The sequence below is a fragment of the Haemaphysalis longicornis genome, unplaced genomic scaffold, assembly GCF_048455015.1.
Source record: "Haemaphysalis longicornis isolate Haplotype H1 unplaced genomic scaffold, Haemaphysalis longicornis Haplotype H1 scaffold_10, whole genome shotgun sequence".
Classification (NCBI taxonomy): Eukaryota; Metazoa; Arthropoda; class Arachnida; order Ixodida; family Ixodidae; genus Haemaphysalis; species Haemaphysalis longicornis.
Window position 1 is genome coordinate 43,962,922 of NW_027526204.1, and position 12,845 is coordinate 43,975,766.

At 44.8% G+C, this 12,845-nt stretch overlaps 1 protein-coding gene across 2 annotated transcripts in view; it reads left to right on the plus strand.

Annotated features, from left to right (window-relative positions):
* The window catches only part of LOC144158417 (putative thiopurine S-methyltransferase), a 68,698-nt gene extending 65,946 nt beyond the window's left edge, over nt 1-2,752 (plus strand). For both annotated transcript variants that reach the window (XM_077689293.1, XM_077689294.1), the window contains 2 exons: nt 2,422-2,466; nt 2,537-2,752. In XM_077689293.1, coding sequence (XP_077545419.1) covers nt 2,422-2,466; nt 2,537-2,652 — 161 coding nt within the window. In that variant the 3' untranslated portion in view covers nt 2,653-2,752. The remainder of the gene's footprint in view (nt 1-2,421; nt 2,467-2,536) is intronic.
* The last annotated feature ends 10,093 nt before the right edge of the window (nt 2,753-12,845 follow it).

Consider the following 12,845-nt stretch of genomic DNA (forward strand, 5'->3'; position numbering starts at 1 on the left):
CCTCCAGTACAGTATGTACGCAGATGACATTACCCTATGGGTCACTCGGGGAAGTGATGCCTCCATCGAAGAAACCCTTCAAGCTGGTGCTAGAGCCGTCGTACAAGGAGCCCGAGTAGCGGGCCTGCAGTGCTCCCCAACAAAGTCAGAACTTTTAGTTCTGCCCGCTAAAAGATCAGGACCTTCCCGAGAAGCTTCCATCCGCGTTTCAGTGGACGGAAAGCCTGTACCTCGAGTCACTAGCCTCACAATCCTAGGACTCACGCTGCAGAGTAATCGGCGCAACACGGAGGTGCTCAAAAAGCTTTCGGCACATGTAACCCAGGTAATCGGCCTGCTCCGAAGGATCGTTGCTCGAGAGCACGGCCTCAAAGAGCAAGAGCGCCTGAGACTTGTCCAAGCGTTCCTAATCAGCAGGATTACATACGCTCTTCCCTATCTATCCCTTACCGACAGCGAGATAAGGAAAGTAGATGGCCTAATTCGCAAAGCATTCCGAGCTGCTCTGCAGTTACCACCGAACGCTTCCACTGCCAGACTGGGGGAAACAGGGACATACAACACAACAGCAGAACTTATAGAAGGCCACCGCACTGGCCAAGTCAACCGCCTGGCGCGCTCCTCTGCGGGCAGATTCCTCCTAGAGAGACTTGGGATCGGCCCAGCCAAAGGGAATGCGTTAGTGTGCAGCATTAAATCGTCAATCAGGAATCGTATCCTCATTCGACCCATCCCAAAAAATATGCACCCATCATTCCACACCGAAAGGCGGACGCATCGAGCCATGTCATTAGCTCGAAAATTTCCCCCTTCCAGAGCTAACCTTTATGTGGACGCTGCAGAATATCGCCATAAAGAGGCGTTCGCTATCGCCGTTATTAACTCATCGTCATCTCCTCCTCTTGCTACCCTCACCCTTCGTACCCGACACCCGCATGTAGCAGAAGAGGCGGCAATCGCGCTGGCATTAACACAAAGGCCCACCCCAGAAATTATATTCTCCGATTCGAAAACGGCCGTCCAAAACTACGCCAAAGGTCTCATTTCGGCCCAGGCACACAAAATTCTCTGTCTAAATTCGCCATCCCACACGGTCGAACTCCAATGGTTCCCGGCTCACACGGGCATTGGAGGGATAGAGACGGCCCACACGGCAGCCCGAGCACTTGTCACCCGGGCATACGATGTGGACTCTACCCTCCATGGAGCCAGATCAACCAGGGATAGTCTCCTGACCTTCAGAGAGGTCACGCAGCATTACCACCTCTCCCGCCGCAAGCTTCCCCCCGCCCACTCATCCCTCACTCTAGAGGAAGAACGCCTCTGGCGTCAACTGCAAACGGAGTCCCTGCCCTGCAGAGCCGTCCTGCATCACATCCACCCCTCCCTGTACCCATCCCCCCTCTGCCCCCGCTGCGGTGAAAGGGCCACGGTCCAGCACCAAATGTGGGCTTGTGCAGAGGACCCATTCCCTTTCATTAATTCCCCTGACCAGTGGATGGAGGCGTTGGGCCGCTCGGACCCCCAGCTCCAGAAGGAGCTCGTGACTCGAGCGGCTGAAGTCGTCGCAACCCTCAGGGTTGCGCCCACCGCGCCCTAATCCACTATGTAAATAAAAGTTATTTCTCTCTCTCTCTCTCTCTCTGTCTGCCTGTCTGTCTTTGACTCAATTCAGCCAACCGAAAAAACTTGAAACAGAAACTGCGCAATAGTCTTATGTACCGACAGCCAAATCTAAATGTCTAAGTCCGGTGTCAATGTTCATACTTGTCAACATTGTTGAACAAGAACAAGACATTACGCAAATATAAGGCAGGAAATCAATAAATTAGTGATATTTACAGTGTTCATTTATAAAAAAATAGGAATGCTTGATTTTGGCGAAATGAAATACTACATCCACTGCAGAAAGAAAATTTACTCCGTCGCCTGCTGTCGCCCTCGCCACTATAGCTTCTAGCGGCATTTTAAGAAATCAGTTGCGGCAACAGTTACGAAAGGTTCCACTAGATAGGCTCCGCGTTCCGCTTGGCAGGCTCGTGGAGTACGGCAACGCGGTTCTATAAACGTTGTAGTAGGGTACCTCGATTCACGCGCGTCTCCGCCGTACGGCAGCGCTGGAATCGAGGCACCCGATTTGGAGCAGTGGAACGCGGTAAATTCAAATTGACTTGACCAAACCTCCAGCCAGTTATTTTGGGAGTAACGAGACGGGAAAGCAAGGAAGAGCATTAGAGGTCAGCGAGAAAGAGAAGGGAAGCATTTACATGGCAGGGGCGCCAGCCGATCGACTATCGTCTTTCGTCAACATTTGCAACGAGAGGAGCAGAAATGAGGCAATTTTTGGTTCGCCTTCAGTAACGCTGCGTAGAGAGAAAATTCCTACGCAAATTACAAAATGTGTTTCAACAATACTCGCAGGTTTTCCAAAGAACGTAGATTTGCCCCTTATCAAGGAACTGTACGGTAAGTCAAAATTCAGCGAACAAAATGGTGTTAGTTTTTGGCTGGGTTAATCATGGTGACATTCTTGCAGGGGACGACTTCGAGGTTACCAGACTTGGCGTGACCTTCATTGAACGCTCCTACGTGAAGAACAGGATAATCAAGGAGACGCTGTGGCACATGAAACAACGCAACGGTGTCTTCTAGTCAAGAGCTTTAAGGATTTTAATGTCTTCTCAATATTCATGAAAATTTATAAGGATAGGTGCTTAAAATAAAGTGCCGGATGGCAAGTGTAGTGACTATAGGTGGTATTCGTTGAAAAGTTTAGCTGTCAATGTCTTCGCTTGGCAACACTGGAAACGGCCACACGCATGGTCGATGCGCCACAGACATGGCGTGCCTTGGGCCACTGCACCCGCACGCCGAAGAAAAAAAAACACCGGCGTGCGTCGTCTGCTCCGCTTCAACCCGATTTTCAACGGTGGGGTCAACAGAGATGTTATTAATCGCACTCACATTGGACTCGAGGGTAGACTCGAATACCTTGCGTTCGGTGAGGTAGAGCGCAACACAGTCATGTGCTTAGCACGGACAAGTACCGCCATCCCGCGGAGCCCGACGTAACCAGTGACGGCGCACTCACGTGGATGCTTGCATGCGTGCCTCGCCAGTGAATACAAGCAATACGAAAACATGTCAATAACAGTACAGATTGTCGACGATACGCGATTGCAAATCCCTTTGACTTCTTGAGCATGGCACCGCCGTATTCGTACAGGTGCTTCAAAAATTTTGTTTTGAGTTTACTACTTCTATCTCTCCTGTTCTTGCACTACTTTTTAGTGCGCAGCCCTTTGGCGCCCGGTGCTGTAGGGTGGCGGCAGCGATGTCCTCGTAACAGAGCGAGCGAAGGAGACGGAGGAGGAAAGTATGTGGGGGGAGGGCGGTGCAGCCGAGCAGAAACCCAGCACGCACTGCGTGCTGCACCTGCAGTTCGCGCTGCGCACAAAGTTCGCATTGGCGAGTGTAGTAAACGTCAATATTTTTTAATCGCCTTTTCATTCGAGCGTCCTTATTTTCATTGTTGTTAATTTTTAATTTTTCTTAGGCTTTTTACTCATTTTCGTTTTGTTTTCTTTTTGAAATATAAATCTAACATGGCTGTCATTTTTCGTTGTGTTGTTATTTTAAAATATACTTAGGGAATATGCTGTGTTATTACGTCTTGCTTACTAAGTTTGGTGCACTATCAATCAAATGAACAAGTATTTAACTATATATTTACTTACAAAGACACCGACATCAACCTCACAGGCATTAGTGGGGAGAGAAAGTAATAAGGAATACAAACGTACAAATACAGTTGTCATATACAGACAGGTTGTGTTTCCTTGGCAGGAATTATGCAACAAAAAAGGGAGTTTCGAGATGCAATGTTTTATTACAGCATTAAAAAACGAAAATGAAGGGAAGAGAAAAAGCGTAGAAGCCAGAAGCTGTCATTTGTGCTTAGTTGGGGCGAAAGTCGGTTCGAGCTGGATGAAAATGTTGAATGCATTTTAGGCATAGTGGGTGAAGTGATTGCTTAAGAAACGTTCGATGAGCTTTCAGAATATGGGTGTGAGATCGATGGAACGAAGGTTGGCGAGGTCAATTGTACTGGTTCCAGGCTTCTTGTGCTTGGGAATCGGAAAGATTAGGCCTATTTTGAGATTGGAGAGAAAATCCCAGATTTCCCAGTAATTATTGAAATTATCAAACAGAACGAGCAGGACTTATTTCGGGAGGTTGCGAAGGTACTTACAGATGATTCCGTTGGGACCTTTGAATGACTGAGGTTTCCCTTGGCATAGCAATGGAAAGTTCAGAAAGTCGAAGAGGAAAAGAAGATGTTGGAGAGGCGGCAACTGGAGTCAAACCTAAATGTGATTTTAGAATGTGCGAGTGTTATACCGAAGCTGTATATAGCCCCGATCCTCGCATCTTTCGTATCAGTTGAGAGAAAACCCTGTGTAGCACGAGTGCCTAACAGAGGAGAACGGGCGATAGTACAGTGGAGAGTGAAGAGAGCGCCGACCATGAGACACGTGATATCAGCACGTGCCGGGTGTGTTCGTAATCCTGCATACAGCGCATAACGTCTTAGTGACTATGGCTCTTGCGTGGCAGACGTCTGAGTGGACAGCTAACACGTTTCTCTCGAAAGGTGTTTGTTCCGAGCCCTTATAAGGTTGCGGTTCCACTTTTCGACTTGGAGAGTGCTTCAGCGAGGAGCTTTCGAGGGAGCCGTGTTAGCATGCTTCTGTTTAGCATCCTAAAGGCTGAACATTCCGGAGAACTTTGCAGTATTCTGAATGAAAACTACCATCTAAAGCTTTTCCCTGCCTGAAAAGTTGATGATATTGCTATTTAAGGTACAAAAGGACACGGCAAGGCGCAGCAAGTAATCCTTCAACAAGGCTTTGATTTCACTGTTAGATTTCTCCGTGAAGGATTTTGAGCCTTGTTTAGAGAAAACTAAGTAAGCATCCGTGGTAGTCGTGAAGTACCTTGCATGAAAAGTTAGCCAAGCACACACACACCCCCACACATACATACATACACACATACATACATACATACATACATACATACATACATACATACATACACACATACATACATACGTACATACATACATACATACATACATACATACATACATACATACATACATACATACATACATACATACATACATACATACATACATACATACATACATACATACATACATACATACAACATACATACATACATACATGCATACATACATACATACATACATACATACATACATACATACATACATACATACATACATACATACATACATACATACATACATACATACGTTCATTGTGCAGCGATGGCGTAGAGGTAGAACACCCGCCTCGCGTGCAGAAGGACCGTGGCTGGAATCCCGGTGCCGGACAATTCCCACCGGAAAAAAAAATCCGCGTATTCATGGAATTGCACAAAGGGGCTTGGGGTGCGGCCCGACCCCGGCGACCATTGCCGGTAATGCACTCCCTCACCAGAGCAGGATTGGCCACCCTGGTGTAGTAACGGCCACAACCTCCCATTAATACGCCAATTAACCCTCGGCCCTCAGTCCCCAGCGGCTGCGAAGCAACTGACCACGGCGGCGGTCAGACCTGTGACGCAGCAGAGGTTGCTAAGAATCCCTGGATCCGGACAGGCCGCCAATGTAATCTGAACCTGGCAACGTTTAACGCGCGAACCTTATCTAGCGAAGCAAGTCTCGAGGTGTTGTTCGAGGAATTAGAGGGCATTAAATAGGATGTAATAGGGCTTAGCGAGGTTAGGAGGGCAGGCGAAGCCTTTACGGTGATGAAAAATGGACACGTCCTATGTCACCGTGGTCTAGAGGACAGAAGAGAACTGGGAGTGGGACTTCTAGTCAATAAAAGCATAGCTGGCAACATAGACGAATAGTATAGCATTAATGAAAGGGCAGCAGGTCTTGTAATTAGGCCAAATAAGAGGTACAAGCTCAAACTGGTGCAGGGCTACGCGCCCACATCCAACCACGACGACCAAGTAGTGGAACGCCTCTATGAAGATGTGGAATCGGCAATGGCTAAAGTAAAAACACAGTATACCGTAGTTATGGGGGACTTCAATGCTAAAGTAGGCAAGAATCAGGCTGAAGACAAGGCAGTTGGGAACTATGGTCTGGGCTGTAGAAATAGCAGGGGGGACCTACTAGTGGAGTTTGCAGAACGGAATAACCTACGCATAATGAATACCTTCTTCTGTAAACGGGAGAGTCGGAAGTGGACCTGGAGGAGCCCGAATGGGGAGCACAAAAATGAAATAGACCTCATATTATGCGATAACCCTGGCGTCGTGCAGGATGTGGAAGTGCTCGGAAAGGTAAGGTGTAGTGACCACCGTATGGTAAGACCTCGAATTAGGCTAGATTTGAGGAGGGAGCGCAACAAGCTAGTACGAAAGAAGCCGATAAATGAGCTAACCGTAAGACGTAAAGTAGAAGAATTCGGGATCGCGCTGCAGAACCGATATTCCGCCCTTAACGAGGAAGCCGAGCTTACGCCACAGGAAGCCAGCGACAACCTTACACGCATTATCACGGAGTGTGCAGTAGAAGTCGGGGGCACTATGGCTAGACAGGATACTGGCAAACTTTCACAGGAGACGAAAGATCTAATCAGGAAACGGCAAACCATGAGAATCTCTACCGCAGCTGACAGAATAGAACTAGCCGAGCTCTCGAAGTTAATCAATAAGCAAGCGTAAGACAGCTGACATACGGAAGTATAATATGGAGAGGATCGAATACGCTGTAAAGAACGGAGGTAGCCTGAAAGCAGTGAAGAGACGTCTTGGCGTGGGGAAAAATCAGATGTATGCACTTAAGGATAAGCAAGGCAATGTCATCACAAATAGGGATAAAATAGTCACAGTGGCCGAGGAGCTCTATAGGGACCTGTACAGTACCCAGGACATACAGGATAATGTCGAACGAGACAGTAGTTCAGAGGAGATAGACATCCCACCAGTAACGACCGAAGAAGTAAGGAAGGCTTTGAAAGAAATGAAAGGGGGCAAAGCACCTGGTGAGGATCAGATAACAGCAGACCTCCTGAAGGATGGCGGAGAAATTGTACTTGAAAAACTGGCAAACCTGTATACGCAATGCCTAATGACCGCAATGGTACCGGAATCTTGGAAGAACGCGAACATCATCCTAATCCATAAGAAAGGCGACATGAAGGACTTGAAAAATTACAGGCCGATCAGCTTACTGTCAGTCGTCTACAAGGTATTTACCAAGGTAATCGCTAACAGAATCTCTGCAACCTTACATTTCAGTCAACCTAAAGAGCAAGCAGGGTTCCGTAAAGGTTATTCAACAATGGACCATATTCACACGATCAATCAGGTGGTAGAGAAGTGCGCTGAGTATACTGAACCCCTATATATTGCCTTCATAGATTATGAGAAAGCATTTGACTCGGCCGAAACCCTAGCAGTCATTCAGGCATTACGGAACCAGGGGGTATATGAGCATTATGTAAGAATACTAGAGGATATCTACAATGGGTCTACAGCTACCATCATCCTTCATAGGGAGAGCAGTAAAATACCTATAAGAAAGGGTGTCAGACAAGGAGACACAATCTCTCCAACGTTATTCACAGCATGCTTACAAGAAGTATTCAGAACGTTGGATTGGGAACAGGTGGGAGTAAGGGTTAATGGAGAATACCTCAGTAACCTCAGATTTGCTGATGACGTTGCCTTGCTACGTAACTCGGGGGACGAATTGCAAAGCATGCTTTCCGCACTGGGCGAACAGAGTAGAACCGTGGGCCTGAAAATTAATATGCAGAAAAGTAAAGTAATGACCAATAACCTCGGGACAGCACAGCAGTTTGAGATAGGTGGCGAGGCAGTGGAAGTGGTAAGCGAATATATCTACTTAGGCCAAGTTGTGAACCCAGATCCCAACCATGAGGCAGAGATAATTAGAAGGATCAGAATGGGGTGGCGTGCATATGGCAGACATTCTCAGATAATGAATAGCAGCCTACCATTGTCGCTGAAGAAGAAAGTGTATGACAGCTGCATCTTACCGGTACTCACCTACGGGGCAGAAACTTGGAGGCTCACTAAGAGGGTTCAACTTAAATTGAGAACGACTCAGCGGGCAATGGAGCGGAAAATGATAGGTGTAACATTAAGGGACAAGAAGAGAGCTGAGTGGGTCAGGGAGCAAAGTGGTGTTAAAGACATATTAGTAGAAATTAAGAAGAAATGGACGTGGGCAGGGCTTGTAATGAGAAGGCAAGATAACCGCTGGTCATTAAGAATAACAGACTGGATCCCTAGAGAAGGCAAGCGCTGCAGGGGACGGCAGAAAGTTAGATGGGCAGATGAGATCAAGAAGTTTGCGGGGATAAATTGGTCACAGTTGGCACAGGACCGAGGCAATTGGAGAATAATGGGAGAGGCCTTTGCCCTGCAGTGGGCGTAGATAGGCTGGTGATGACATACGTTCATTCATACATACATACAGGGGGGATTAAAAGAAATGCGAACAACGGAGCGCACAGCCTCCGACGCATGCTGCACCGTCTGGCTGCAAAGTCAGTAAACTCTGCGCATGCGCACTCCTTCGAGAGCGTTTGAGAGTGTGGCCTACATTATTGGGAAATGATTGATCGAGAGGCGACGCCGGTCGTTCATTTTGAGGCGGCTTTTCACGCAGCGTCGCCACTGAGCAGGATGATCGTTGGAGGGCATCATGCTAGCTGCAATCAGCCTGCTGTGCGCTTCGCTCCCAAATGAGTAGATAACAGGATGCTCAGTGGCGACAGAGCATAACAAGACGCTTTAAAATAAATGACCGGCGTCGCTTCTTTATCAAGCAGTTCCCCTAACAGTAGGCCACACTCTCAAACGCTCTGAAAGAACTACGCATGCGCGCAGTTTACGGACAGTGCAGCCAGACGGTGCGGCATGCGGCGGAGGCTGTGTGCTCCGTTGTTCGTATTTCTTTTAATCCCCCCTGTACATTCGTACACACATACATACATACATACGCACATAGATACATATATACGTTCATACATACATACATACATTCGTACATACGTACATACACATACATAGATACATGCATGCATGCATGCATACATACATACATACATACATACATACATACATACATACGCACGCACGCACATACATACATACATACATACATACATACATACATACATACATACATACATACATACGCACATACATACATACATACATACATACATACATACATACATACATACATACATACATGCATACATACATACATACATACATACATACATACATACATACATACATACATACATACATACATACATACATACATACATACATACATACATAAATACATACATACATACATACATACATACATACATACATACATACATACATACATACATACATACATACATACATCTCGTTTCTGGCCCAACCTGCGTAATAGAAGCCATGTCAGCGCAGTCCGAAATAAATGCTCGCGACGTCTTGACGTTATCAAGTAATGCTCAATATTTGACAGGGGCTGTTTTACTAAGACAACATTTTTTTCGCCTTGGCCTTAGCCATTGATGCTTTATGTCATGCTTCACCTTTCGAAGATTCAACCAGGCTAGTTAGAGGTAACGTGCACGGCATTAAAGTAGCGCTTGTACTTCGACTCAGACGTCTACAGATGACGTCTACGCGAAAGCTGGCAGCTTTCTAGTCTAGTCTTCGACCCTGCTTGATTTTTTTCTTGTGGGTTCTCATGTTACAAATATTAAAGCTGGAGTCATAGCCTGTGATTTGAGTGATCACCTTCCCATATTTATGGCTGTCAAACAATCTAAAAAGTTTCATAAATCGGCGTCTTTCGTAAGAAACATTTCTTCTACAAATTTGAACAGATTTCGAGAGCAATTGGCCACAACAGACTGGACAGACGTTCTTTCAAAAGAGGATGCGTCGTCAGCCTTTGAATCCTTCCTAGGAAAATTCAAATCACTTTATGACGAAAACTTTCCATATAAGCGGTTAAAGACGCCTTGCAAAATTCGCAAACCTTGGATGACGCCTGATCTCTTAGGTAAAATTAAAGTAAAATGCTGCATGTATAATGAATTTCTCACCGATCGTGACACTGATCTACTTAAGAAGTTCAAAAAATATCGCAACAAACTTAACAAAGGAATAGCGAAGGCTAGGAATAATTACTACAATACCCTTTTTGAGAAATGCAGCGGTGATTCTGCTGCTACTTGGAGGAACCTCAATTCAATTTTCAACGTTTCTAAATCACCCACGGTAGTAACCGAAGTTACGATGGACGGCAAGCAGGTTAAAGGAAGTGCTCTTGCGAATGCTTTCAATGACCATCTTGTAAATATGACTTTTACAACAATTGCAGGCGACAGTTCTAAGTACATGAATCCTCCATGCCTAGATACAATATATATTACTCCTGTAACCGAGCAAGAAGTTTTCTCAGCAATTATGCAACTCAATAATAGTAATTCTTCCGATCCATTTGATATGCAAACACATCCCATAAAACTTGTTGCGGATATGATCGCTACTCCATTAATGCATATATTTAATATTTGTTTTTCTAGCGGAACGTTCCCCTCTTCTCTGCAGATAGCGAAGGTTGTCGTTATTTATAAAAAAGGCGACAAGAACAATCTTGGCAATTACAGACCTATTTCTATTCTGCCCATCTTTTCGAAGGTATTAGAAAAACTTCTGCATTCTAGACTTACCTCTTTTACAGATAGACAGCACACACTAACAAAATCCCAGTATGGATTTCGAAAAAACTGTTCCACCGAACTTGCACTTCTGGACCAAAAAGAATTCATTCTTGAAGCTATTGAAGACAAGAAATTAGTTCTTGGAATTTTTGTAGATTTCTCCAAGGCATTCGATTCCCTTAATAGGAAAGTCTTGTTGCAAAAATTGGAATCCTATGGTATACGTGGCATAGCACACAATATCATCGAATCATATTTAAGTAATCGTACCCAATATGTTTCAATAAATAATCACCATTCCTCAAAAAAAGAGACTGTGTTCGGAGTCCCCCAGGGGAGTATATTAGGACCTTACCTATTCAACATTTATATCAATGACATTGTTCAAATCGATCCTTCAGTTAAGTTCGTAATTTACGCAGATGATACAAGTCTATTCATTTCAGATACTAACTGTGAAGTTTTGTTTAAACGAGGAAATGAAATTTTGCTTAAGCTTGGTGAATGGGCATCGTGCAACGGACTAGCTATAAACACTGAAAAGACCAAAGCTGTTGTATTCCGAGCAAAAAACAAACAGCTGCATCAAAATCAAACTCTTTTCCTGAACGGCTCCCCCATTGAAACAGTAAGTAGTTTTAAGACGCTAGGAGTAACATTTTCTGAAAATATGCTTTGGGACTTACATACAGATCAAGTAGTCACTAAACTATCACGTGTCACAGGTGCACTTTACCGTCACCGAGACTTGCTTCCAATGAAAACTAGAGTCTTACTATATAAATCACTGTTCTTACCATACATTGAATACTGTTTTCTTGTATGGGGTACCACTACTTCTACAAATATACATAAACTTACTAGATTACAGAATAGAATAATAAGAAATATTTCAAACGTCGTCTCTGACCACCCCGTGCGTCCTCTGATAGAAAAACTTCATCCCAAACTTCTATGATTACCGTCTCTGCAAGAAGCTAATTACAGAAAGAAATAAAGGTACAAATAGCCTGGTTATTATGTCTAAATTATTTAAAAATGTTCATGCACTGGTTACGAGACATCCGGAGTTATGGTCGGTCTCTTTCAATAGAACCACTTACGGAGACAATATGCTACGAAGCAGAATACCGGTATTGCTAAACGGCCTTCACAGATTGGGGAAGGACATAGATACTTTATCTGTTAAACAAGTGTTTGAGCTATATCTTCATGATTAATTATTTTGAACTTTCTAATATTTTCTTGTGTCATACGCCTGATTTTATTAAATAAATTGTGTGTTTACTGGACGATCGATGCCGACGTATAAGTATGAAAAATTGTATTGGTCTTTTTTGCACTCGTATGTAGGTGTAAACACTTGTTACACTTCTGACTTCCAATCATTCGGGTTACATCGGAATTTTGGCATGTATGTCAAGTTGATTTTACATTTGCGTATGTATGTATCTACTGTATCTGTGCGTAACTATGTATTTATACAATGTTGAAAAATTGACAACATATTCTTTTGTCTATGGTTGACAACAACATGCTCTTGTATGTACTGTGCTCAATGCTGTCCATGTTACAGGAGGCAGGGGCCTCGTCAAGCTACCGTTGGGTGGCTTTTTCTCCCGCCTCCTTGTGTACCAAAAAGCGTGAAATAAATGCAGACTTGAAATGAAAAAAAAAACAAAAAAAAAACGTGCTCGATGACCTCGCTCGGGACAGGCTCATAGCACAGAAACACCATGTCTCTCTCCCCCACACTCGACATTGTATACGCGGTATTCGTTGAAAAGTTTAGCGGTCGATTTATTCGCTTGGTAACGCTGGAAACGGCCACAGACATGGCCGATGCGCCACAGACACGGCGTGGCTTAGGCCACTGCGGCCGCACGCCGAAAAAAAAAACACCGGCGTGCGTCATCCGCTCCGTTCCAATCCGATTCTAAACGGTGGCGTCAACCGAGATGTTATTAATCGCACTCACATTGAACTCGAAGCAATACTTTGCGTTCGGTGAGGTAGAGTTTGTAACGT